The sequence below is a fragment of the Mus caroli genome, unplaced genomic scaffold, assembly GCF_978045245.1.
Source record: "Mus caroli unplaced genomic scaffold, Mus_caroli_1 scaffold_7, whole genome shotgun sequence".
NCBI classification, from domain to species: Eukaryota; Metazoa; Chordata; class Mammalia; order Rodentia; family Muridae; genus Mus; species Mus caroli.
In genome coordinates, this window is record NW_028227262.1 from 23911838 (window position 1) to 23938206 (window position 26369).

The 26369-nt window shown below is 49.6% G+C and overlaps 3 protein-coding genes across 5 annotated transcripts; 2 read left to right on the forward strand and 1 right to left on the reverse strand.

Moving 5' to 3' along the window:
* Window positions 1–914: 914 nt before the first annotated feature.
* Window positions 915–25615, reverse strand: Vamp1 (vesicle associated membrane protein 1). Of its 3 annotated transcripts, none has more exons than XM_085839889.1 (5): window positions 25261–25615; window positions 22077–22203; window positions 21707–21865; window positions 21144–21195; window positions 915–1812 (listed from the first exon to the last, which is right to left on the reverse strand). In XM_085839889.1, coding segments are annotated over exons 1-5 (501 nt in total). In that variant the 5' UTR covers window positions 25263–25615; the 3' UTR covers window positions 915–1651. The 3 variants fall into 3 exon arrangements, with proteins under 3 accessions (XP_085696015.1, XP_021020575.1, XP_021020574.1); XM_021164916.3 differs by lacking the exon at window positions 915–1812 and adding an exon at window positions 20027–20731 and having other exon boundaries at window positions 25261–25605; XM_021164915.3 differs by lacking the exon at window positions 915–1812 and having other exon boundaries at window positions 20027–21195; window positions 25261–25606.
* Window positions 3297–7906, forward strand: Cd27 (CD27 molecule). Its single transcript, XM_021165670.3, has 6 exons — window positions 3297–3681; window positions 3838–3969; window positions 5691–5870; window positions 6070–6132; window positions 6721–6840; window positions 7130–7906. The coding sequence occupies exons 1-6, from the start codon at window positions 3546–3548 to the stop codon at window positions 7249–7251; spliced, it is 753 nt and encodes a 250-aa protein (XP_021021329.2). The 5' UTR covers window positions 3297–3545; the 3' UTR covers window positions 7252–7906.
* Tapbpl (TAP binding protein like) lies at window positions 8574–16511 on the forward strand. The gene is made up of 7 exons (XM_085839888.1): window positions 8574–9003; window positions 9738–9980; window positions 10109–10381; window positions 12117–12455; window positions 13741–14046; window positions 15765–15848; window positions 16002–16511. The coding sequence occupies exons 1-7, from the start codon at window positions 8940–8942 to the stop codon at window positions 16043–16045; spliced, it is 1353 nt and encodes a 450-aa protein (XP_085696014.1). The 5' UTR covers window positions 8574–8939; the 3' UTR covers window positions 16046–16511.
* Window positions 25616–26369: the final 754 nt, after the last annotated feature.

Below are 26369 nucleotides of genomic sequence, written 5' to 3' on the forward strand. Positions count from 1 at the left end.
AAACCCTTTGAAATTATTTTAAAATATTTTCAAAAACATATTTCTAATAAGAGATTAATATCTGAAACAGTAACTAAAATCAAGATGATTAGAACAGGAGCAAAAGACCTAATAAACATTTCTTCAGAGAAGAGGTACAAGTATCAATACACATGTGAAAAGCTAAGGAGCGGAGAATTGGGATCTCACGGTTTAGTGGGTATGGAGTTTGGGGTTATATTGCTTGTTCATGTATGAGGGGGAGGGCGTTGGTCTCACTGCTTCTGGCCAGGATGGTCTCCTGGACTTAAATGACCTCTCCCACTCAAGCTCCCGAGGACCAAGAACCTCAGACAGACACATGTCATCATGTCCAGCTTAAGAGTTCCAATTTTGCCGGACGTGGTAGCACATGCCTTTAATCCCAGCACTCGGGAGGCAGAGGCAGGTGGATTTCTGAGTTCGAGGCCAGCCTGGTCTACAAAGTGAGTTCCAAGACAGCCAGAGCTATACAGAGAAACCCTGTCTTGAAAAACCAAAAAAAAAAAAAAAAAAAAAGAGTTCCAATTTTATAGTATAAAGAGAATATAAAGATGAAAGATGATGCGTTGGTTGTCATGGTTACAGCGAAAATACTTCAGAAGACAACTTAGAAGGAGAAAGGAGTTGATTTCGGTTCACAGTGTCAGAGATGTCAACCTCTGACTGACTGGTGCCATTGCATTGCTGTGGTGAGGCAGAACTTTATGGCGAAAAGGGTGTGGCAGAGTCCTCTCACTTCACAGCATCTAGAAAGCAGAGATACTGAGGGAGACAGACAGAGGAAGGAAGGCCATGAGGATAAGACACACCATTCAAAGGCTTGATTCTAGTGAGCCACTAACCCTAACTTGGCCCCACTGCCTATTTAGCCATGAAGTCATCAAGGGAGTACTTCACAGATGAAGCCTGCTTACCTCCCCATGGCACTGCTGCTCCAGCCACGAGCCCTTTGCGGTTCACTTCATATCTATCTTGTTAGGGTTTCCATTGCTGTGAAGAGGCACCATGACCAGGGCAACTCTTATAAAGGAAAGCATTTCATTGGGGCTGGCTTATAGTTTCAGAGGTTCATTCCATTATCATCATGGCAGGAAGCATGGCAGTGTGCAGAAGGCACGGTGCGGGAGGAGATGAGAGGTCTACATCTTGATCCTAAGGCAGCCAGGAGACTTTCACCCACACTGGGTAGAGCCTGAGCATTGGAGGAAACCTTAAAGCCCACTGCCACAACTATACACTTCTTCCAGCAAAGCCATACATACTCTAACCAGGCCACACCTCCTAAAAGTGCCACTCCCTGGGCCAAGCATCCAAGCACATGAGTCTATGGGGCCCAAATCTATTCAAACCACCACAGTATCCAAACCTAACACCAGTGTTACTTCAGGAGAGCCAGGTAGGCCCTGTCCCTGTTCTGAGCCCTGTGGAGGAAGATAGGCTTTGAATCTAGAGGTAGAGGCTTTAATGAGGACACAACTCATGGTCTGGCCAAGATGCTAAGTTCTCTGTGCACTCAAAGCGTCTTTTTAGCAACTTTCTTTCTACAGTTCTTCAACGCCATATCCTATTCATTCCTACAGGGCCAGCCATCAGCTTCCCGCACCCATGACATCTGTCTTCAGATTTATGACTAACGGTGAAGATGTTGGAGCCTGGGAATGAGGAAGGAAATTCCTTCAGTTGTAAAGTTGTCATGGTCTCTGCTGGGCATGTGGTGGAGGGTGGTTTCCTTTGAACAGAACATGCTGTAGCTCCTGGCTCGAGTGGACCCTTGAAGAGCTGTAGTGGGGGCTGGGGAAAGGGAGGAGGGTGGAAAAAATGAAGAGACAGGAAGCTGAAGCATGAGATAGAAAGAACAGATCTAACATCCCCCAGGTGCGACCACAGGGCTGTGACATTTCACCAACACTATGGAAACAACTGTGAAGCCCCCAAATGAGACATATCCTTGAGATAAGTCAGCAGGGGAAAGAGTGGAGGGGGTTCAATGGCCCGTGCTTCCCCAGTGTAGCAACTCCAGCATCCTCAAATCAGAATTCCCAGAGGAGCATGAGGCTTAAGACGATGACCCACGTAGGTGCCCACCTTCAATCCCATGTGCCCAGGGTCATGAAGAGAGATGGCTCAGGTACCTGAAGATACTAGTGACCAAGCCAGCCAGAAGCAGGAAGGATAAAAATGAGATTAGGTCAAGAAAGAAGTTTGGCAAAAGTTCCCCCAGGCAGTGGGTCATATCTGTGTCACAGGCTGGCATTTAGAAGAAATAAAACCAGGCTGGAGTGGTAGCTCAGTCAGGAAAGTACAAGGACCTGAGTCTGATCGCCAAAACCCAGTTTTTTAGTTAGTTTCTTTGTTTGTTTGTTTGTTTGTTTTGCTAAAGGATCCCAGGGTTTGATGGTCATCCAGCCTCCTCTACTAGGCAAGTTGCAGGCTAGTGAGAAATAATATTCTTCATCTTCATCTTTATCATCACCACCACCACCATCATCATCGATGTCCCTGAGGAATGAAACCAAGGCTGTCCCCTGACCTCCATACACATTAACAACTACACACACACACACACACACACACACACACACACACAGAACAGAAAAAGACACGGGGAACACAGGGCTAACTCTTGCCCGCAATTATATGCAATGTTCAAGAGCTTGCATGGCCAGAAACTCAAACCTCAGTTATATAAGGCTGGTTGTCATGACTCCGCCCCTTTATACATGCAATAGCTTTGCTGTATGTGTTGTGTCCAAGCTGGGAATATAGCTCAGACAGTAGTGTTTGCCTAGGATGCAAAAAGCCCTGGGTTTAATCCCCAGTACCACATAAACGTGACGCGGCAGCACAGCCCTATGGCACCAGCAGCAGTGGCTTGGTAGCAAACCCTGTAACACCAGGAACACTCAGGAGAGGGAGGCAGAAAGATCAGAAGTCCCAAGTCACCCTCAGCTACCAAGCAGCCTTGAGGCTACCTTGCATATATAAGACCGTCTTCCAAACTGTTGTGCTTAGCCGTGCCACCCCACCTCTAATGGGGTGTTCTGTGGTACTAGTTTTAGGCAAAATCTGAAAATGCCATGATTCTAAAACTAACCTGCCCCTGGGAGCTTCAGAAATAATCTGCAGTCTGCTCCTGTCTGGTCACCTCTGGAAGGGCTGGGCTATGAGAGAGGACACTTGCCAGGGACAGATGAGGGCACCCAGCGTCCATCCCTATCAACAGGACAGGCGGCTGTGGTTATTCATTACTGAGAGAGGTGCCCAAGGGGGGGCGCATGTCTGTGAAGCTCAGCAGAGCTGGGTTTGCCCCTTCTTAGTCTCTCCGGAGTGCGGAAAAGAGAAGGGGGTGGAGGCTGCTGAGAGAGAGAGAGAGACAAAGAAAACCAAAACAGCCACAACTGCCTTCAAAGGTCGGTTTACCACCCAAGTGGAGTCGCAGTGGCTGCTGCCCAGAGCACATAGGAGCCACCAGTGACACGATACAAGCAGTTGGGGCTCAGAAAAGATCTCCCTGGGCAGGAGCTATGGCATGGCCACCTCCCTACTGGCTCTGCATGCTGGGGACCTTGGTAGGACTCTCAGCTACCCTAGCCCCAAACAGCTGTCCAGACAAACACTACTGGACTGGGGGAGGACTCTGCTGCCAGATGTGTGAGCCAGGTAAGAGTGGGCCTCAGCGGGGTTGGGGGGGAGATTGATATTTAAGATGACGGAGGTACTCAGAATAAGGCTGAGCTCAAGCAAAGTCAGGCAGCCTGCAGAGCCTAGAGCCAGCACCTCCTTGCCTGGACTTCCACCTGGCCCCTCTGCTCACAGGTACATTCTTTGTGAAGGACTGTGAACAAGACAGAACAGCTGCTCAGTGTGATCCCTGTATACCAGGCACCTCCTTCTCTCCAGACTACCACACCCGGCCCCACTGCGAGAGCTGCAGGCATTGTAACTCTGGTGAGAGGGGCAGTGTGTGCGGAAGATAGCACCGAGAAAGAGTCGGGGCAGGGGGGGTGGGGGCAAGGCCAGTGGAGTCAGAGAGCTTCAGCTGCTTCAAGGCCCATGGAAAGTGGAGCCCATGCTGAAACCCAGTGTGCCTTGGGCGAGGCATGTGGGGAGAGGTCTAGTGTTTCATGGGAGATATACAGAATTCGAGGGATGGCTAAGAAGGGCTCCATGGATAGGACTCAGACAATGAGGGCCCATGCAGTCACGCATGTCCATAATCCCAACTACAAGGCAGGCTGAGGCAGGAGGATCACTGGATGATAGGAGTTCAAGGCCAGGATGAACAACATAGCAAGACCCTGTCTCACAAAAGAAAAAACAAAGCCAAGGAGATGGCACAGTAAGTAACAACGGTACTTGCCACTACCATGCCTGAGTTTACTCTCTGGGCCACATGGTAGAAGGAAAGAATCAACTGGCAAGTTGTCCTGAGATCGTCCTATGTGTCCATGAGTACACACGAAAAATGAAAAATATATAACTCAAGAGTGCAGGGGAGGAGCAAGGTAGTTCCAGAAACCCAGGTTGCAGAAAAGCAGCGTCCAGCCAGTGAGCAGCCTGTGTTCCCACAGCGTACATTTGTAGGTCAGCTCTTACTTGGAGCTGGGGAATGACACCAGAAACCAGGGCACAGCAACCTTTTTGTACAAAAGCCTTTTGGGTGGAAAGCAAGTACATCTATCATTTCTCTTAATTTATACATTTCTACTTTTTGCAAAGGAAGAGGTAGGATATCTGCAGTCTCCTTTCAAACTCCCCACCTATGCCAGGGATTTGGGAGGCCTACGTTACCATACACTAGAATAGCATAATTTAAAGAGGCCCCTTTAACGGTGAGCAGGCACTTTGTGTATAGGGGAAAAAAAAAGAACTCTTTAATTGCTGTTGCAAAAAAAAAAAACCACCCATATATATATACATATACATACATATATATATATATACACACACATACATAACTGATTTTAATAACATTAATAGAGAACATGCTCTGGAACATGAAGGCAACTGGCTGGTAAGCTCTAACAGAACCATCCAAATGGTTAGTCTGAGACAAACATCTAACAAGAAAAGTCTTCATTTGTGGGACTTTCAGATGAGTCCTACAGAAATATTACACTGTGCCTAAACCAAACTTGAATTATTTTCCAAGTTTCATATAAGTAAGGGCAGGTGTGGTGGCGCACACCTTTAATCCCCGAATTCAGGAGGCTGAGGCAGGCAGGTTTCTGAGTTTGAGGACAACTTGGTCTACAGAGTGAGTTCAGGGACAGCCAGGACTGTTGTTACCCGGAGAAACCCTGTCTTGAGAGGTGGGTAGTATGTGATATGCCAATAAAAAGCTTTAAAGTAGCAGTGAGTAGGAAAGAAAGTCATACAATCTTTTTCTACTTTCAGTTTCTGTGTCTGAGCCTGGGAAAGGTAGCAGGCGGCATCAGCATAGAGAGAGGGGCAGGTGGCAGCAGGGGAGGGGCAGGTGGCAGTGAGGGAGGGGCAGGTGGGGGTGGGGGAGGGGCAGAGGGGAAATAGGTAAGGTGCGGGGAGTGGAAGACATTCATACCCTATGAGTGAGTCTCGGGGGTCTCAGGAGAGAGTCAGGGGCAAGTAGACACCCCAGGTCTCTAAAGATCTGTGATGTCCTGTTTCTCCTGGCTCTCCTCTCTCCCAAGGTTTTCTCAACCGCAGCTGCACAGTCACTGCCAATGCTGAGTGCACCTGTTCCACAGGCTGGCAGTGCAGGGACCAGGAATGTACAGAGTGTGACCCTCCTCTAAACCCTGCACTGACCAGACAGCCATCTGAGGCCCCGAGTCCACAGCCACCACCCACCCACTTACCTCATGGCACAGGTATGCATCAGGCTGCTCCTTATCCAGTCCGGGACGAGGCAGAAGGCTGCCTGCCCAGCACTGCCCAGGCTGTGTTTACCCCTAGCTAGGTTCTGGGCCAGCGTGTCTTCCTCCTGTCTGACTCCTGCAAAATCACAGGAAAGCCTGGGACATCCTGGGAGGTTTCCTGCTTGTGACTCATTCTGTCTGTTTCTTCCAGAGAAGCCATCCTGGCCCCTACACAGGCATCTTTCCGACTCAACTGTCTATAGCCACCAGTCATGTGAGTTGTCTTCCTAATCCCCACCCCACAGAGAAAGCACAGAGGAAAGAGGCCAAAAGAACAGCCACAGAAAACCCCTAGGTGCTGGGTGAGGGAGGGGGTACAGAGTTGGGTAGAAAGTTCGGTGGATAACTTGCTGTACAAGTGTGACGTAATACCCAGGGCCACAGGGAAAACCAAGCAGAGTATGGAAGTGCGTATCTGTAGCCCTCACATGCAGAGGCAGAGGCAGAGGCAGAGGCAGAGGCAGAGGCAGAGGCAGAGGCAGAGGCAGAGGCAGAGGCAGAGGCAGAGGCAGAGGCAGAGGCAGAGGCAGAGGCAGAGGCAGAGGCAGAGCCAGCAGAGCCCAAACCATCAAGCTTCCAGGTCATGGAGGAATCCTGTCTCAAGGGACTAAACTAGACTCTGAGAAAGACACAGAGACAGACAGAGCTGGAGGCAAAGGGAAGCAGACTCTAGTTAGAGATTAGGAGAGAAAGGACTGGTCCAACAGGGGCAGGGTGACTCAGGAAAAGGACAGCCGGACAGGGCTGAGGGTCCAGAGTGAGATGAGCCTCCAAAGCCTCCGTGTGCTCTTGTCCGTCACAGCCCGTAGACCCCTGTGCAGCTCGGACTGCATCTGGATCTTTGTGACCTTCTCCAGCATGTTTCTTGTCTTCGTCCTGGGTGCAATCTTGTTCTTCCATCAAAGAAGAAACCACGGGCCAAGTAAGACACGGGTCTTCCCTCCTGCCTCTCAGCTGTGCTACCCACACCTAAATCCCCCACCCCCCACTCTACCCATCTACTCTGGCTCCTTAAGTGTCCTTCCCCCAGGCTTCCCCAGGCTCCCCCAGGCTTCCCCAGGCCCCCCAGGCTCCCCCAGGCCCCCCAGGCTCCCCCAGGCTCCCCCAGGCTTCCCCAGGCCCCCAGCTCCCAGTCCTCCACTTGGGCTTTTCTCCTCTCCCCTCACCTTCACCTTTCTTCTCTCCACTGCTGACCAATTGTGTTTGTACAGATGAAGACAGGCAGGCAGTGCCTGAAGAGCCTTGTCCTTACAGCTGCCCCAGGGAGGAGGAGGGCAGTGCCATCCCTATCCAGGAGGACTACCGGAAACCCGAGCCTGCTTCCTACCCTTGACCCGGTGCTGGGTGGGGCCCTTCCACAGAGACCTCGATGGTGGCCTGCTCCCCTGTCATGGTCATCAGAACCCTTTCCTGTGAATACTCAACAAACTGCCCTTCTGAGACCAACGGGGACAAGAGCAGGATCCCAGTGTGTGGCCCAGAAAACTGGGGAGACTCAGGCTCTAGCTATAAAACACACTTACTCTAAGTGAAACCGTCCAGCTGGCAAAACTACATGCCAGGGGTAGAAATGGCTCACCAAGGGCTCCAGAGGGGGCTTGGCAGTGAGGAGCACGAAGTGTTCCTCCAGAGGACCAGAGTTTGACTCCCAGCACTGTCGGATGGAGCGAAACCGCTGTAACTCTACTTTCAGAGGGTCTGACACCTTTGACCTCCTCTGGTATCTACAAACACAGGACTCTCTCTCACACACACACACACACACACACACACACACACGATGAAAAATAATAAAAGTGTTTTAAAAAGTGGAATGAGCCACCGGCAGGTACCCAGGTGCCAGAAGGGCTGACTGCTGTGAGAGACACTATCTACAGACACAGACTTCCTGGCCTTGGTTCCATCTTCTCTGTAAGTTGTGACAGTGCTGTGGGAAAGCTGAGGCTCAGACTTTCTCTCAGTTGAGCTAAAACTATAAATAAATTCATTTGTCTACTTCTATACACATTGTCCCTTCTCTCAGTGCAGGCAAACACTGGAACCCGGAGCCAGGCCTTATGGCCCAGGGACTCTAGTAACAAGCCAGCTATGTGCTATTCCCCTTCCTACAGAATGGGGGTAGGGGGAACAAGAGGAGGAGGAAGAAGAAAAAAAAGAAGGGACAGTGAGCTGGGAAGAAGGATAGTGTAAATGCTAACTTCAAATATGCACACCTACAACTGAAACAAACAAACAAACCAAACGACCCCTCATTGTGGCCCTGAGCTTGTAATTCAAGGGGTTAAGTGGTGTGGCGAGGGTGGGGCTTGGAGTGGAGACAGCAGGAGATCACCATAGCTGTGCTTGTTGGCCACCAAACAATTCCAGGTTCAGAAAGAGACCCTGTCTCTGAAGAATAAGGTGGGGTAATAGAGCAAGACACCCAGTGCCCTCACTGAGCCTCCACACACAGGCAGGGCTGGGCATACTCACCCACACGAGTGTATACACCGCATATACACAAATACAAGTTAAAGTAAGACTTCACATTGTAGCTGTCCAGCCTCCTAAAATTCCAATCCTACAACCAGGCCACACCCCATCTCATCCGTTTGATCATAGATCTGAACAGGGAGTTGTCACCAGGGCAGACCCAAAGGATTTTGCAAGGACTGAAAGGAAGAAGTGTCCAGAGTACCGGGGAATCTTCTTCTGGCTCCACCCCCTCTCCAGCCCTCTCATAGTTGGGGCTGATGGGAAAGCTGATGTGGTGATATCAGGTTTTGAAATCACCTGGGGATTTCTTGGGTGCAGGGTGGACGTTAGGGAGAACAGAAAGCAGAGTTGGCTGCGGCTGTTACTGGCCTCGGGCAGGCCGGCCACAGAGGCAGTTGAAGTGAAAGTGAAAGAGAAACGGATAAGAGAACAGGGACCACAGGTGCTAAGTGAGGGTGCTCACAGAACCCCCTCTTCAGCCAGAGATCACTAGCAGGGGAACTGTGGAGAAGGCAGCCAGCAAGGAAGAGCCTGAGAGTAGCCTCCATGGGCTTGGAGCCCAGCTGGTGTCTGCTGCTCTGTTTGGCTGTCTCTGGCGCGGCAGGGACTGGTGAGTGCCGAGACCTGACTGGGGCCTGGGGGACGGGGAGGAGGAAGCGCGGAGCTAAAGGAGCCCCAGGAAGCCACCTTCTCAGAACAGCGCCAGCTTGTCTGCTAAGCCCAGCAAATGAGTGCGGCACTCAGAATATGCGGAACCAGTTTGGAGAGGGGTACAGCAGAGAACTCACAGAAAAGAGAGGCTTCCTCGGTGGAAAGGCAGGGTGTTACCATTCTGTGGGATGGCACACTGCCCTGAGTTGAACCCTTAGAAGAGGAAGGGGCTCCCCAGGCTAAGAAATCATTGGGGAGGTGACTCCTGGTGGGCGTGGCTATGGCTGAAAGCAGAGGCCTCTGGGAAAGTTGGGTGATGAGAAAAAGGTTGTCAATGTCCCTAGGAACAGCAAGTGTCTTGGCTCCCCTCCCCTGTGGCAGTATTTCTCATTCCTTTTTTTTTTTTTTTTTAACCTGAAAATTTCTTTCAAGAAATTCCCTTGCATCCCACAGCTGAAACTCAGAAATATAAAAGCATAAATCCCTCTGGCTTTGATCAGGACAGATCTAGAACTTGAAATAACTCACAGAGCAGCTGCCTGAGTAGCAGGTGCCTCAGCAGAAGCTGGGTTTATAGGTAACACCAAGACAACGGGACCCAGAAGGCACCTTTACCTGCTGATCAGCCCGGGGCTTGGTGAAGGGGTGGGAAGAGTGTGGAAGACGAGGGTGCTTGTTCCACTTTCCCTGCAGGCCCTCCCACAGCACCCACCACAGCAGAAAGACGGTGGCAGCCCACAGACATCGTCTTAGACTGCTTCTTGGTGACAGAAGACAGGCACCGCGGGGCTTTTGCCAGCAGTGGGGACAGGGAGAGGGCCTTGCTTGTGCTGAAGCAGGTACCAGTGCTGGATGATGGCTCCCTGGAAGGCATCACAGATTTCCAGGGGAGCACAGAGACCAAACAGGATTCACCTATTATCTTTGAGGCCTCAGGTAAAATCTCCCCATCCTAGGCTTCCTCCACAGGAACCCTGTTCCCAGTTCTGTCTACCCACGCCTGCCCCCCAGCTGCCTGGCGTTGTCCATCCAACATCACTTCTGTATGCTGCCCTTCTCCCCAGTGGACTTGGTACAGATTCCCCAGGCAGAGGCGTTGCTCCATGCTGACTGCAGCGGGAAGGCGGTGACCTGTGAGATCTCCAAGTATTTCCTCCAGGCCAGACAAGAGGCCACTTTTGAGAAAGCACATTGGTTCATCAGCAACATGCAGGTATCTAGAGGCGGCCCCAGTGTCTCCATGGTGATGAAGACTCTAAGAGATGCTGAAGCTGGAGCTGTCTGGCACCCTACACTGAACCTACCTCTGAGCGCCCAGGGCACAGTGAAGACTCAAGGTGAGAAAACAAAATGCAGCGGCACAGGAACATTTTGCATTATAGTGTGTGTGTATGTGTGTGTGTGTGTGTGTGTGTTCATGCGCACATACGTGTGCACATGCCACAGCACATAGATAGAGATCAGAGGACAGCTTACAGAACCTACCATGTGGTTTCCAGGGATTGAACTAGTTCACTAGGCTTGGCAGCAAGCACTTTATGCACTGTGCCATCTCAATAGCCCCAAGATGGTTTTTTGGTTTTTTGGTTGTTTGTTTGTTTGGTTGGTTGGTTTGTTGTTTGGCATTTTGTTGGGTTTTGTGGTTAGAGCTGGGATAGAAGGAAGAAAACAAATATCCCACAGGTCCTCCTGAGGTACCCACAGAGCTTCATCTTTTCTTTCTAAAATACCCTGAGTCAAGAAGAGGGGATGCTGGGACATCCTTAATCGAGCAAGCATCAAAACATAACAAGCATTGGGTGTTTTCTCCAAAGTGGGGATGCTTTTCTCTCACTGGGCTATCGTGGGGAAGCAACGCATGAGGACACTGTAGCTACACATGTCACTACATGCTTATTTAGCCAAACTCATGTTTCCTCCCAGGGAGAGGGAGTCTGGTCCGGTGCTTCATGGCAGTTACAGCAGAGCACAGGGAGACAGAAGTGCTCAGTAGCTCTTCCTAGTGAGCCCATTCCTCATCCTCTCCCACTTAGTGCCTCCTACCAGGTTCAAAACCAAGAGGAAACATATTGACAGGCACCTGGAGAGTCCAGTTAATTATTTTGCCTCCAAAAAGGAGAAAATCAAGTCTACAGAAGATGAAGATGAGGGGGCCCCTCTCCTATCTCTGCAAACCCCTAAAACATTAGCCTTTAGTATTATGTTGTCCCATACTGAGGATAGAACCTAGAGCCTTGTGCTAAACACGAGCTCTACTACTAAACTATAGCTTCAACTCCTTTTTCAGTTTTATTGTGAAACAGGGGTCTCACCCAGGTGCCCTGGCAGGCCTGGAAACTTGATTCTGTCATGCCTCCTTACTAGCTGATGGTACAGGCATACACTACCACACCCTCTGGCTCTACAGTCCTTTCTGAATGTGCCTTGCCACATCAGAAAAGATGTTCAGCATCTCCTATCCTTGGTCATGGGTGGTTTAGCGCTTCTCCCTTTTTGAGCTAATTCAGATCTACAAATAAATGAAACAACATACACCCACCCAGCCGTGACTTATTTCTGACCTATTTCATCAACTGTCATGGTTCCTCTCTGCCTCGACTAAAATAGATATCCTCCCCTGGACTGACTAGGCTGTAGGGACCACAACACTTCACCCCCAAATGCTCCCATGTGCAGTTAGGGCTGATAGCTGAAAGTCAAGGCCACTCTGCTTCACAATAACCAAGGATCCCAAAGGCATATCAAGGCTGGGGAGTGCTCTACTCACAGTAACAAGGGTCCAGTGCACACAGGACTTAACAGTATTTTATTCATGAAAAGATGTGACTATTAAAGCCAGACGTACTGTCCACATCTGCAGCCCTAGCACTGAATGGACTGAACCACGAAGATCGTGGGTTCAGGCTCTGATATGTGCCTTGCTGCACCATTAACTTATGGCTCCACTGGACAGGAAATGAACTCAGTACCACTGTCCAGGGAACGGAGCCGGAGCTGTCTGTTCATGGCTCAGAGGCGAGGTGACCTTAAGGAAGAAACAGTCTGTAAGTCACCCTTTCTTTCTCTCTACAGTGGAGTTCCAGGTGACATCAGAGACCCAAACCCTAAACCACCTGCTGGGGTCCTCTGTCTCCCTGCACTGCAGTTTCTCCGTGGCACCAGGCCTGGAACTCACTGGCGTGGAGTGGCGGCAGCAGCATAAAGGCAGCGGCCAGCTGGTGTACAGCTGGAAGACAGGGCAGGGGCAGGCCAAGCGCAAGGGCGCTACACTGGAGCCTGAGGAGCTACTCAGGGCTGGAAATGCCTCTCTCACCTTACCCAACCTCACTCTAAAGGATGAGGGGAACTACATCTGCCAGATCTCCACCTCTCTGTACCAAGCTCAACAGATCATGCCACTTAACATCCTGGGTAAGGACAGGCCTTGGGTTTTCTGGGATAAGGAAGAGGGAGATGCCTATGGGAATGTTTCCCAGACTAGAATCCAAACCCAGAGAGAATTTCCTCAGAGAAAGAATGCATTCCCACAACCCAAACACCATCTTCATTCTGGAGGTGTGGGTGATCAGATAAGGCGTCTCACTGAATGCCAAGATAATTCCCCCCCAAAATAACTACATCAGAATAAAAAACCCTGGACTAGCCGTCTGTAATTTCAGTCCCCTGGACCATTTCCTTGAGAGGGACCCTGCAGGTGTCCAGGCATGGAAGTCAATCACAGGGAGAAAGAAACCTTGGTTCAGATTAACTTCTTCAACCTGGATCAGACTTGGGAAGTCTGATACAAGGCGATTTATCCCCAACAAACTTAAACACAGTATAACTGGGGGAAAAGTTATACTGGTATAATACAGTCCCTTGTAATTGCATCAAAACTGGACTTAGAGTCCATGTCATTTCTTTCAAGGAAATGGGTTCTAAAGATAGGAAGCCTGTACTAGCTTTAGGGCTTTAGGGAAGGCTCTGAGATGTTCTCAGTCATACAGATAGTGTAGAGGTCATTTGGGCTATTAGCCACCTCTGGTCCTGGTTTTGGGAGCTTGGGGGAGCCCCCTGGTTATACAGATAATATAAGGGTCATTTAGATCACAAGCCACCTCTGGTCCTGGTTAGAGGAGCTTGGTATGGACCAACAGATAACGCAGATCACCAGGCTATTAATCACTTCCAATTCTCAGCTTTGTGGATGGATGGAAGACAGGTTTTTGGTTTTTTTTTGTTTGATTGATTTTTTTTTTTTTTTTTTTTTTTTTAGAACAGGTTTTTTAAAAACCTCTTTCCCATTGGAAAGACAGTCCTGCGTGCTTCATTTCTGGTTGCTCTGGAGACCTGTGGCCACGAGGGCCTTCATCTTATGTTCTTAGCACTTCCTAAGGGGGGCAGCAGCCAATTAAGGACGGGCAAAAAGAGCAGTTCTCAACTCAATGAGCAATCACTGGCTTGCAGAGGTGATAAAGAGAAAACCAAATGGTAGGGTATGTGGCTCAGTGGCACAGTACTTGCTAGTACTTGTAAGGCCCTAGGTTGAATTCCCAGCCTTTTAAGATCTGTGTCCAGGAAGAGCCCTCACCTGAACATCTTGAAACACTGAGACGTTTTCGTCTCTATAACATACCTTCACTCTTAAGAGGCTGCAGGCTCCTCTGAAGGCTCTGGTCGGATACCTCTAAAATCTTACTCCTTGTTCTTTCTCCAGCTCCCCCCAAAGTACAACTGAACTTGGCAAACAAGGATCCTCTGCCTTCCCTCATCTGCAGTGTTGCCGGCTACTATCCTCTGGATGTGGCAGTGACGTGGATTCGAGAGGAGCTGGGTGGAGCTCCAGCCCAAGTCTCTGGTGCCTCCTTCTCCAGCCTCAGACAGAGCTTGATGGGAACCTACAGCATTTCTTCCACGGTGACGGCTGATCCAGGCCCCACAGGTGCCACTTACATCTGCCAAGTCGCCCACGTCTCCCTGGAGGAGCCCCTTACAACCAGCATGAGGGTTTTGCCAAATACAGGTACTGGGGGTGTCCTCTCTCTCCCCCTGTCTATATTCAGGCTGGGACTCCCCTGCTTACACGTCATCTTTGGCTGTGTGCTGATTCTCATGCGCTTCCTCAGTTCCACCTTCTGCACACTCTTGACTTTATCTTTCCCAGAGTGGCATCCTCTACCACTATGAATCCCCAGCCTCCAAATAATGAGATGAGTAAGCTTGGGCTGGGTAGCAGAGGTAAAGGAGTGCTGTTCCTTCCCATAGGAGCTGGAGAGACAAGTTGAGGCAGACAGGGAAAAAGACCCAAAACAGACCTTTGAGCCCAGCCCAAGTTCAGCAGGAGGGGAGCCCTTAAGACTGGAAGCAAGCCGGGCGTGGTGGCGCACGCCTTTAATCCCAGCACTTGGGAGGCAGAGGCAGGCGGATTTCTGAGTTCGAGGCCAGCCTGGTCTACAAAGTGAGTGCCAGGACAGCCAGGGCTACACAGAGAAACCCTGTCTCGAAAAACAAACAAACAAACAAACAAACAAACAAAGACTGGAAGCACAGTCCATATGAAAACCAAATGGCACAAGAGTCTACAGAAAACCTAGGGGCCTGAGGGTATGTGCAAAAAAGGGCAAGAGGCAATGATACTTCAAGATGATTACATCTGCACACCAATATGACCAAGCATTGGAAACTGAACTTCTACACTAACTTTAATATTTTATGTGTTTGCGTGGTTTGCCTGATGTAAGTGCACCATGGGCATGCAGTGCCATGGAGACCTGAAGCGGGCATCAGATCCCCTGGGACTGGAGGTACAGATGCTTGTCAGCCACTATGTGGGTGCTAAGACTGGAACCCAGGTCCTTTGCAAGAGCAACGAGAGCTCTTGACTTCTTAGCCAACTCTCCACCCCCAATATACTCAAGAGCTTCTGAGGGTGATCTCACATATTACACCTCCCATTTATTTTTGGAAACCGGTCTTACTGAGCAGGCTGGCCTCAAACTCCTCTGCCAAGCAGCCCTCCTACTCAGCCTCCCAAATAGCTGGGACTACAGACACCATCGCCATGTCCAGAATTCATCTTACATATGAGTAAGCTGGCATTTGCAGACACTGAGCAGTTTGTCCCAGGTTCTCTACCAATATACAATAAAGGAGACACTATAACCAAAAGGCAAGCTGCATGCCCTTACATGTTTACACCCTATTATCTACACACACTTCATCCCAAAGGCCACAGAATGCTGCAGTTCCAGGCAGGAACTGCACCTCACAATGAAATATCCAAGAGCTTCAGACCTATTTAGTTGCTCGCTAGACTATGAGCTTCCCCAAAGCTTGCCTTTTGTTTTGGCTCACATCATTCCCCAGCTATTTGCTGGTAGTCACTGAGATAGCCTCATTCTCTTCTGTAAAACATTTTCAAATGTCCTGAGATAGAATAGTGTCTAGTGGGGTGTGCCTATAATCACAGCACTAGAAGGCTGTGGCAGGACTCCTAAGTTCAAAGCCAGCTTGGACATCATGAGGCCCTGTCTCAGAATAACAAAGCCCCGATGGAGTTAGAGGCAGAACAGCAACACACAAACTTGACAGTCTTGAACAAGTGCGCAGGTGCTGCTGCGTGTGCAGGCTCCCGTCCTTCCGTGAGGATTCACAGCACCCAGGCCAGAGCTTCCCTCTTAAGGGGAGGGGCACTGGAGGGTGAGGGCTCAGCATGTGGTCTGTGTTCATTCTCACCCACAGAGCAGAGAGGAACCTTGGGAGTCATCTTTGCCAGCATCATCTTCCTTTCTGCGCTGTTGTTTCTGGGACTTCACAGACAGCAAGGTGAGTCTGTAGATCAACCTACTCTCAGTATCTGCCCACCCGAACCAGGGATGCAGTCCAGTGGGCCGAGTTCCAGATGTTTCTACCATACCCCCAACATCTGTTTTTGGAATTATCCCAATTGAAAACAATCTTGTTCTGTTTTTCTCTCAGCTTCTTCGTCAAGGTCCACCAGGCCTATGAGGCATTCTGGGTAGCTGCCTGCCTGCCTGCCTGCCTGCCTCCGAATACAAAGTAAAGTACTCCACATCCTGGCTACCTAAAGAACCCCGTGTGAGGTGTGGGGCTGAGCCAGGCCTGAAGGCGCCAACACATTGGGAGTGCGGTACTGGCCCTGGACTGTACAAGTATCTGCTTTCTGTGCTATTGAGAAGAGAGCCCTGAGCTGATGAAAAGGGACAGGACAAGAGGATGGCAGAATTATCAAAGTGGAGGCTAACACCATCTATGTGAGGTGTTAAGAAATCAGGGGTGGGGGCTGGTGAGATGGCTTAGTGGGTAAGAGCACCTGACTGCTCTTCCGAAGGTCCGGAGTTCAAATCCCAGCAACCACATGGTGGCTCACAACCATCTGTAACGAGATCTGACTCCCTGTTCTGGAGTGTCTGAAGACAGCTACAGTGTACTTACATATAATAAGTAAATAAATCTAAAAAAAAAAAAGAAAAAAGAAAAAAGAAATCGGGGGGGGTGGGGGGGGGTGGACACAGGGGAGGATTACCTAAAAAGGGCTTTCCCTTCTCAAAGGAGAAGGGGAAGGAGGAATGGGGGTGGGTCTTCATGCAGAGGTACTAGAAGGAGAGAGGGAACTGATATTGGAATGTAAAATGAATAAATGAAAAAAATCAAATGTAAAAAAAATTCTCTTAGAAAAAGGATCAAAGGAGGGGCAAGTGAGGGGAAGCGGGGAGAGGCGGTCACCACTCATGAATGCCAACACTGTCAAAATAAAAACATGCTGTGACTACAGAGCACTTTCTTCTCTCTCTCCCTGTTGGTTCCAAAACATTCCTAGCTGTTCCAACTCATAGTTTCAAGGTATGAAGCAGAGGCCCTGGGCTACAAATGCACGGTTACATCATCAGATATTAGGGTTCTGACCCTTCAGACAGTTGCCAGGAGTTTTGGGAGAGTTATACAACACTCCCTCAGCTACATGAGAGGTTCCTTGTACTCACTGCTATGAAATACCTTATGGATACAATGCATCCGAGCCTATAAAGACCATGAATTATGATGTCTGTTATCAAAAGTAAAGTGGGAGGCTAGAGAGATAGCAACCTGTGGTTAGGAGCACTGGTAGATTTTCTACATAACCTGGATTTGGTTCCCAGAACCACATGGTAGCTCACAACCATCTGTAACTAATTCCAGGAGTCTAACACCCTCTTCTGTCCTCTTAAAGCACCAGGCATGCGTGTAGTACTCACACATACATGCTAGAAAAGCAGGTATATGCATAAAATAAAAACAAATGCATCTTTAAAAATATCTGTGCATGTGTGTGCCTGTGTGTATGTGTACCAGATGCACCCAGATGCCTGCAGAGGTTAGACGGGGCACTGGATCCCCTGGAACTGCAGCTACCCACAGGTGTTAGTGGCCATGTGAGTACTGCAAACGGGACCTAGGTCCTCTGAAAGTTCTCTTTAGATCTATTTATCTTACCACTTTATGTGTGTTGAGTGTTTTGTGTGCAAGTGTATATGTACACCACCTGTGTGCCTGGTACCAGGAGAGAGTGTCAGATCCCCGGGGACACACAGAGGGTGGGGGTGGGCTGGGGGTGGATTGTGATCCTCCATATAGGTGCTATAAATTGGACCCAGGTCCTCTGCAGGAGTAACAAGTGCTCCTCACTGCTGAGCCAACTCTCCAGCCCCAAACAAAGATTTTAAAAAGTAAGTTGTGAATGATGGTGCATGCTTTAATCCCAGCACTCGGGAGGCAGAGGCAGGGGGATCTCTCTGAGTTTGATGACAGCCTGGTCTACAGAGTACATTCCAAGGCAGCCAGGGCAACAAAGAGAAACCTTGTCTCGGGAGTTGGGGGAAGATTTTCTGGGTTTAGAAGCTACTTTTGCAGACATTAGGAACAGACCAATGTCTTAAAAGGAGGCAGGGGAAGGGCTGCAGAGATGGCCCCGTGGCTGGGGCACTGGTTGCTCTGGGAGGATCTGGATTTGCTTCCTAGCACTACAAGGTGGCTCACAATCATCTGTAACCCGAGCCCTAGGGGAGCTGGATGCCAGGCACACACGTGTTGTAAATACATACATGCAAACACTCACACGCATACAATAAACAGGAATAGATCTTGAAGTGAACTTGCTATTTCAGAAGCATTAGTATGGAGAATCCACTTACGAGGCAAGCACAATGGGGCACACTGGAAACCCTGTCTTGAAAAACCAAAGAAAAGAGAAATGAAGCTGAGGGGGACAAACCATGCACGACGGGCTGGAAGCCTCCCCCAAGAGGTGACGAGCAGGTGGCGAGGCCTGGGAGGGGCTGAGAAAGCCTGCCACCGTCTGCCAGCATGCAGTGCCCACTCAGCTTCCTGTCAGCACTTCCTCTCACCAGCACCTGCAAGCCTGGCTGCTTCAGGGACGAAGGCTAAGACACAGACCACTTCCGCTGCCAACACAGAGACTTTAATCTCCAGGAAGACCAAAAAATACACACACCAGCCCTTCTGGCCTAGAGCCAACACAGGACACCACCTTCCTCTCCCCCTCCCCAGCACAGCCCAAACAACAATCAAGTCGATGTTGTGGTAGGAATTTGTATTTTTCGCCTTTGTTGAGAATACATGAGATTGGTAAATATGTCACATGCCTTTGGTGGAAGTACAGCTCTTACTACTATACATAAACTGTGAGACTGGGTTAGGAAAGAGACAGAGGTAATGACAGACACGATGGAAGCCCCACATCATCCCATGGCAAACAAAGAGGAGATGTGGGAAGCTTGGCTTCAACTGACTGCAAAGTCCCAGGGTTAGCTGCATATTTGCTCATGCACATGGGTGGTGGGAGGGAGAGAAGACTGCAGAGACACAGAAGGGGGTTCAGGGTGAGGTGAGATAGAAAGTAGAAGGACTAACACCCCCAGGGAAACGAATGCCGACTACACCTAATCCTTAGAGGGACAGAAACTCAGAAATAATTCCCGTGCTGGGGCTGGGTGGGCCAACAGGGAAAATACCCTCCAGGCTTGGGGCACACCAAGGACATGGTTGGTTTTTCTCCAGCAGTGGCCCCCCTGCACTAGGCAAAGGAAAGCCCAGAGGAGAGTGGAGACCTTCAGGGGACATAGGGAGGGTACACTGACTGCTTTCTTCCAGCTCTTCAGCCCTGCCCTGAGGCAGCACGAAGGGAAGGTAGGAAATGGGCAAAGGGAAAGGGAGGATGGATGGATCTGCAGAATGAAAGGCTGCTGCGTGGGAAGTGGGCCCCAGCCTAGCATGGCCCTGCCTCCTCCAGCTTGTGGACCAGAGCACTGAAGGAATAGAGGTCTGAGAACATTGCCATCCTCTTCCCACCCTGCGCTCCACCTGCCCGGCACCTGGCTTTGTCCCATGCGTTATCCTATCATGACGCTAGCAGAAGCTCCCGAGACAGACTGAGCAGCTCCTATCCTCGGTTCCAACAAACACAGCATGCAAAGGGAGTGAAAGACAGGAGGCAATGCAGAATGGATGGGCACAGCGGCTGCAGGGAGAACTAACAGAAGAGTGGCAGGCAGCTGCGGATGCGAGGCCCATGCCGCACAGCAGCGCAACGGTACACCAACACAGCCTGGACCCTCCTATCCAAAACTGAGCTGCGGGCTCTGTGGACTTCTCTAACTCTGGAAAGGCCCTCCTGTCCCTCCCCTGTATTACATACAGGTTAGTGTGGAGGAAAGTGTTCTGTGGCAGCCTGGGAGTCTTACCATGTAGCTCTCATTTCTCGTGATCAACAACAAGGGAGGGACAGGCCTTTCATTAGTGAGATGGCAAGAAGCACACTCCTGAAAGCTTGTTATTTTCCAAGCCCCTGATTCCCTGAAATTATTTGGTGCCTTCATGAACAACATCAAATGCTTCAGGTGACATGAAGAGAAGCATGTGGGATGGCTTCTAGAAGGTAAGAGTGTCCTGGTGTTTTTACAACCAGAAAGTACGTCTTTCCTAGGCCTACAGAGAACAAAGCGAGCGAAAGGCTGTAAAGTTCCCCACAGACACAGAAAATCCTGTACTGACAGGTAAAGAGTAGCTACAAAATACAAGTCTGACTTTTTCTAAAAGGGATTTGAAGTTGGTCTTTAAACAGACCTCTGGGGCCAAAGGCAGGTCTGGTATGGGAGAAAAGTTTCAAATAAGGACAACAGTTCCCAGCTGATATACACACATACACGTGCATGTACATACACATATGCATATACACATGCACTGGCAGCAAGCTACTACTTCCCAACTATTTTTGCTCCCCTACTGCCAAAGGCCAGCCTTTCTCGGAGACACCATGGACACAAATACCCTTCTCCTCCCCTCAGCCATGCTAACTCCTCAGACACTTCACCTCTGCCATTCCCGACCCCCTCCTTCCCTTGGCCACAACTCTTTTAAGCTCCAGGCACACGATAAATGGGTAAGGAGGAGGTGCCAGCCGTTGTCTTCGGGTAGTGACTTCGGGACTGGACCACGAGCAGCATCTCTAGTTTTGAGGAAGGGTGCAAATGATGCAACAATAAAGGAAGGGTCATGGAGAAGCCTGGGCCAGGATGGAGAACGGAGGATGGAGGAGTGTGTTGAGAAAGCAAACAGAGGGGAAGAGACATGAGCTTGGGTGGCAATGGAGAACAGGGAAGGGATGGCACATTCTCAAGTAAAAAAGTAGACTGGACACAGGAACCAGCAAGTCCCAGACGGAGAAGGAAAAAAGAGACAGGAGAGAACAAGAGGGCAAGTTACAGCACATCACCAGACATTCAGGTCTCTCAGTAACAGGCACCCCAGCCCCAGGGTCTCCCTTGGACCTAAGCTAGTGGCAAACAGCTCAACCCACCTCCTCAGCAGAAGGGGCAATCTCCCACAATCCTTTGCAGGGGGGCAGCTTGTCCATCAAGGAATGTCCTTGTTTTTGCCCTTCCTCCCTCCCAAACCAGACGACGATCCCCCAGTAGCCGTCTCCATACCTCTGCAGAGCGGCCCCACTCCCCAGGCAGGCAGGCAGGCAGGCAGGCAGGGCTGGGAGAAGTCTCCAGGACCTTCCCACCTCTTCACCCCATCAGCGACCTCCGCGATACTTACTTACAATCACTACCACGATGATGGCACAGATAGCTCCCAGCATGATCATCATCTGAGGAGACAGATGGGGACAGAGCATGAGCCCTTGCACTCAGAGATGGGACCACCCACAGGCCTCTGCCTCCCGTATGGTCACAACTTCAGGAGCATAGGACCTGCAGCCTCATGTTGTTTACTTCCTGTTGCCTGTTTTTTTCTCTTGGAATTCCAATGGATGGGCAAACTTTGTGAAGTACCTGCTCAGGCTACAGAAGTTGTAGATGTTTAAATACATATACTGAGCCAGTGTATGGCTGCTGGGTGTCTGAGGAAAGAGCCAGGTGAGTCTTTCTGCAGAAGACACTAATGAGAAAGAGCTACCTCACTAGTCTAAATTCTGAGTTCCTCTCCCTAGGGCTTTCTCAGTGGTTCTGTTACTCTAGCCTACCCTGGTGGCCAATACAGGTACTACATATCAAGGAGGCTTCCAGATTTCAGAGGAAAGAAAATGAGAAGTTAATGGCTCTCTTGCCTCCTGAGAGGGGAGCGAGGCAGGAAAAGCTGGAGAGGGCAGGGAATCTCACCTTGCAGTTTTTCCACCAGTACTTCCTTTTTAGCTTGGCAGCACTGCTCTCAAATTGTGACGCTCCAGCCTGCAAGGCGTCAGCCCGGTCATCCAGCTCTGACAACTTCTGGTCCCTCTCCAAGACCTTGTCCACATTCACACGCATGATGTCCACCACCTAAGGAGATTGCAGAAATAAAGACGCTGAGATTTCCCCCCTAGAGGCGGAGAAAATGAATAATGCCTGGGAGATCACAAGCCAAGGCCTTTGGATCCATGGCACGCTTTACCCCACCCCACCCCCCTGAGCCTTTCCGCTATAAAAAAGAGGAAGATGGGTAAACCGATCCTTGACTTAGACACTCTCACGGAGGGTGCCAGGCGCCTACCTCCTCCACTTGTGCCTGGGTCTGCTGTAACCGTCTGTTACTGGTCATGTTAGGAGGAGGACCAGGAGGACCCCCACCAGGGGCAGCCCCTTCTGTCCCTTCAGCAGGCGGCTGAGCTGGAGCAGACCTGCGGAGAGAGGCAAACAGTACACAACGTAACTGAGACAAGAAAAGAATCCCATGCATCCTCACCTCACACCACCAAAGCAAATGCTGAATGAAAGTGGAAGGCATTGAAGCTCCTCAGCCACCCCAAGTACTGAGAGGCAGACACATCCTCTGGCACAATGGCCGTAGGGACAAATATGCCAGTCTTGACCTAGATGGAATTTGCCTGGCCACTACAAGCTCCTCACATGAAATAAAATGGGACAACCCAATCCAGGGGAAGAGAAATCTGTAGAAAACACTAAATCGTAAGGCCACATGAATCTGAAGTGTGAATGTGAAAGGGGCAAGTTGACAGTCCTGCTTGGGGCAGGGTCTGGTTCCCGGTTGGGCTTCACACTGTAGTTGGTACACCACGGCTGCTGCAAAGACAGTTTGGAGAATCACCAAAAGCAAAGTCTGTATAGGTGGAGTGAATCCGAGCCGGTTGCTTTGTTCTTGGCAGAGAAGCCAGGAGTTTCATTTAAAATGAATCTGAGACCTAAAACAATTATACTATTTGTTCTGAAAAGCTCAGACCAGAAATAAAAATGCTAGAAACAGTCCTCAGTGTACACACAGCAGACACTGTGTCCATTCATCTTCAGACTGGGCGATGTCTCAGGATAGTCACCCAGTCCCATGTCAGAAAAGGAAGCTTGGGGCTGGTGAGATGGCTCAGTGGGTAAGAGCACCCGACTGCTCTTCCGAAGGTCCAGAGTTCAAATCCCAGCAACCACATGGTGGCTCACAACCATCTGTAAAGAGATCTGACTCCCTCTTCTGGAGTGTCTGAAGACAGCTACAGTGTACTTACATATAATCAATAAATAAATCTTAAAAAAAAAAAAAAAGAAAAGAAAAGGAAGCTTGAACTACACTGCTGTGTACGTGAGGACCAGTCTCTCCACCAGCACCGCTGAGGGCAAAGCGTTCCCACAGCCTTAGAAAGGAATAATCCAGAGTGGGTTTGGTTTGGTTTGGTTTGGTTTGGTTTGTGTTTCGGATGGTTGGGTGTTTTGTTTTGAGATGAGGTCTCACGAAGCCCTGGGTGTCCTGGAACTCTCTAAGTAGACCAGGCTAGCCTGAAATACAAATCTATCTGCCTTTGCCTCCCATCTCCTGGGGTTAAAGCAACTGTGGGGCCTTAAGATGAACTTCTCTCTGACAGTCACCAGCTAACAAGTTCCCAGAATTAAATCTACAGAAGCAAGGTAAAGAGAGAAATCTAAAATTTGATGGGGAATAGAAATTTCTTAAATGCTAAAAAAAAAAAAAAACAACTTTGCTAGAAGAGTCCAAGAATAAGTACAGTAAAGGTTAAGCCACCAGAAAGTTGCTAAAAAAGTAAATTCCTTGATTAATTACAACAGAACTAAGATACAGAATCTCTTTTTCCATAACTAAGGGAAATGTTCTAGACAAGATGTAATAGCCCCAACCGCTTCTCGGCCTTTTGGCTAAGATCAAGATGTAGAAGCCCCTCAGAAAGACTCTATTAGCAGATTACACCAGCTTCTTCCACTTAAAGGGCCGCTTTCCCATTCCCTTCCTAAATATAGAGGAATCTGCAAAGCCATGGGAGCCACAGGATCTGCACTGCTACTGAGCTAGCTAAGCAATCTAGTTCTAGACCAGAGGCAGGGATTTCAATGAGTTGGTAGCAGCTAGTGTTGGAAGGAGTCCAGGATGGTGGCACCAATGACAAGATTAAGGTCAGAGACCTCGTGATTCCCTGCTAGCCACCATGCTTTCTCAACCTCCTTCCAAACATCACACACGAAACTACCTGCAGCCAGTCAACTAAGAAGGACCCCTCCCCCTACCCTAAACATCTAGATCTATGGGCTTGTAAAAACTGCACAGAATGTTAATGCAGAGAACAGATAAAATGGCTGTGAAGCTTTGGCGAACTCACTTTACTTACTATTTGTGGGAGGTAGAAACACTCCACCCTAACCTATCCAGGGAGTTATAACCCTTATGTAATACAAAATCCTGCCCCCCCCTTTTGTCAATAGAAGCAACACAAGCAGAGTGTGGTGGTGTACACCTTTAATCCCAGCACTTGGAAGCCAGGGGCAGGTGGATCTCTGAATTTAAGGCCAGCCTTGTCTATAGAGGGAATTCTGAGACAGCCAGGGCTACACAGAGAAACCCTATATGGAAAAGCCAAACAATGAAGGGGGTGGGAGAGAGGAAGAGGGAGAGAGAGAGGAAGAGAGAACAAACACAAATAAATCTAGCACCAGGCAAGAGATTCAGATAATAAATGAAAAGAAAGAAAATTCTTCATTGTATGTATGTGATCCTAAAGGGAAGTTCTTAATTTATCGGGCCACAGATTTCAGAAGGGGATGATGCCAAAAAAAGAGCTAAAGGCTAAACTATGTGTTTTGGATAAAATGAAGAATTCACTGTTCTCCCTATTTCTCCTCCAATATTTGGCTAGGACTTGATCACTGAAAATCGCCTTAGCATAAACAGCTGCATTAAGATCTCATACCACTGTCCCCTGAGACTCTCTGAGCTGCTCGCAAGGCGCCACAGAACTAGCAAGTTAAGTTTCTGCAGCTTTGCTCACAGCCATGAGGCAAGTACATCACACTCTGAGTGAGGGGCATGCACAACGCAGAGACTGCGGGCACTCCAAGTCAAGAATGGACAGGGACACCTACAAGTCTTCCCAGAGGCTTTAAGAGGCTGACAAACAGAAAGGGTCTCCGAGTTTCCTGTCTGAATCTATACCTCCCCCACTTTTCCCCCTTTGGGGTTCCACGATACAAAGACAAGAGGGGAGGGTGCGGTGAAGTGGGACCCCCGCGCCCTCGCCCTGCCGTGGAGTGCCAGCTGCAGTTGGTGCGGGATGGAGCGCTGCCCGCAGTCCGGGGTGGCCCGGTCTGGGGGCGGCGCGAGCTGGTGGTTCCCGGCGTCGCCGCAGCTGCTGCAATGCGCCATTTTCCGTCCCGCAGAGTCGGACACTGCGGGGGAGAGTCGGTAAAGAGGTGTCGAGGACCCTAGAGCAGAGTCAACTCACATTTTTCTGAAAGAGGAAGTGGAGGTCCGTCCCCTCTCTGGAGAATGAAACGAGACGGGCAGGGAGACGCTGCGGCTGAAGCAGACGGAACTGTCGAGCGCCGCCTCACACGAAGCACCCGGAACTCTAACTGCGGTGGAACTTACTGCAGGTGCAGCGCCGGCTCTCGGCTTTATTAGACATGACCACGCCTCTGGGATGATGTCAAAACCTCCAGGTCCAATCCTCGTGAGGCAGGGCCTGCTAGTCCCGCCCCCACGACTACAGCAATTACCATTGTCCTCTTATTTCTATTTCTTCACTGACCAATACAAAAGTGGCTTGCTTAATGTCCAGCTCAAACTCTGAGGGCTGTCTCCGCCGCTGAGTTAGACCTTTTATGGTGCCTACCAACCAATCGCTGAGCTGGAGACTGCTGTCACTCTTACCGCTCCCGCCCACAGCACCTGGCAGAAGGAAACCCAAGTGCCTTAGATGCTGGAATCCAACTGGCTGCGAGGTTCAGCAGTGAATGCATATTCATGAAGTCCTTGGCCACAGGACCACCCGGTCACCATCCCGCCTGAGACCATAAAACCCACATTCTTCCTTCTTCTCTTCCCTATCACGAACTTCATCCCTAAACCTGTTAACAAGGCGACTTAGTTAACTCAGCCCAGAAACCTGAACTAAAGTAGACTTCCCTATTTTCTGTTTTTGCTTTGTTTTGTTTTTTGAGACCTCTAGATAGATAGATAGATAGATAGATAGATAGATAGATAGATAGATAGATATAGATATATACAGATATATAGATACACACACACATATATATATGTATATATATATATATATATATATACACACACACACACACATATTATGGTACAAGTTTCTGCCTGCATCTATGCATGCTTGGGTGCCCTTGAAGGCCAGAAGAGGGTGTATTCCCTAGATGGTTTTGAGTGTATGTGAGTGCTGGGAACCAAACCCTCTGCAAAAGCAATATGCTCCCTCCACCACTGAGCCATCTCTCTCCAGCCCCAGCCCTTTCCTCTTTACTCCTCCTCCAAAATCTAAGTAGAATCGATTTTTCCTTCACAATACTTAAAGACGTTTCTTCTCTCTTC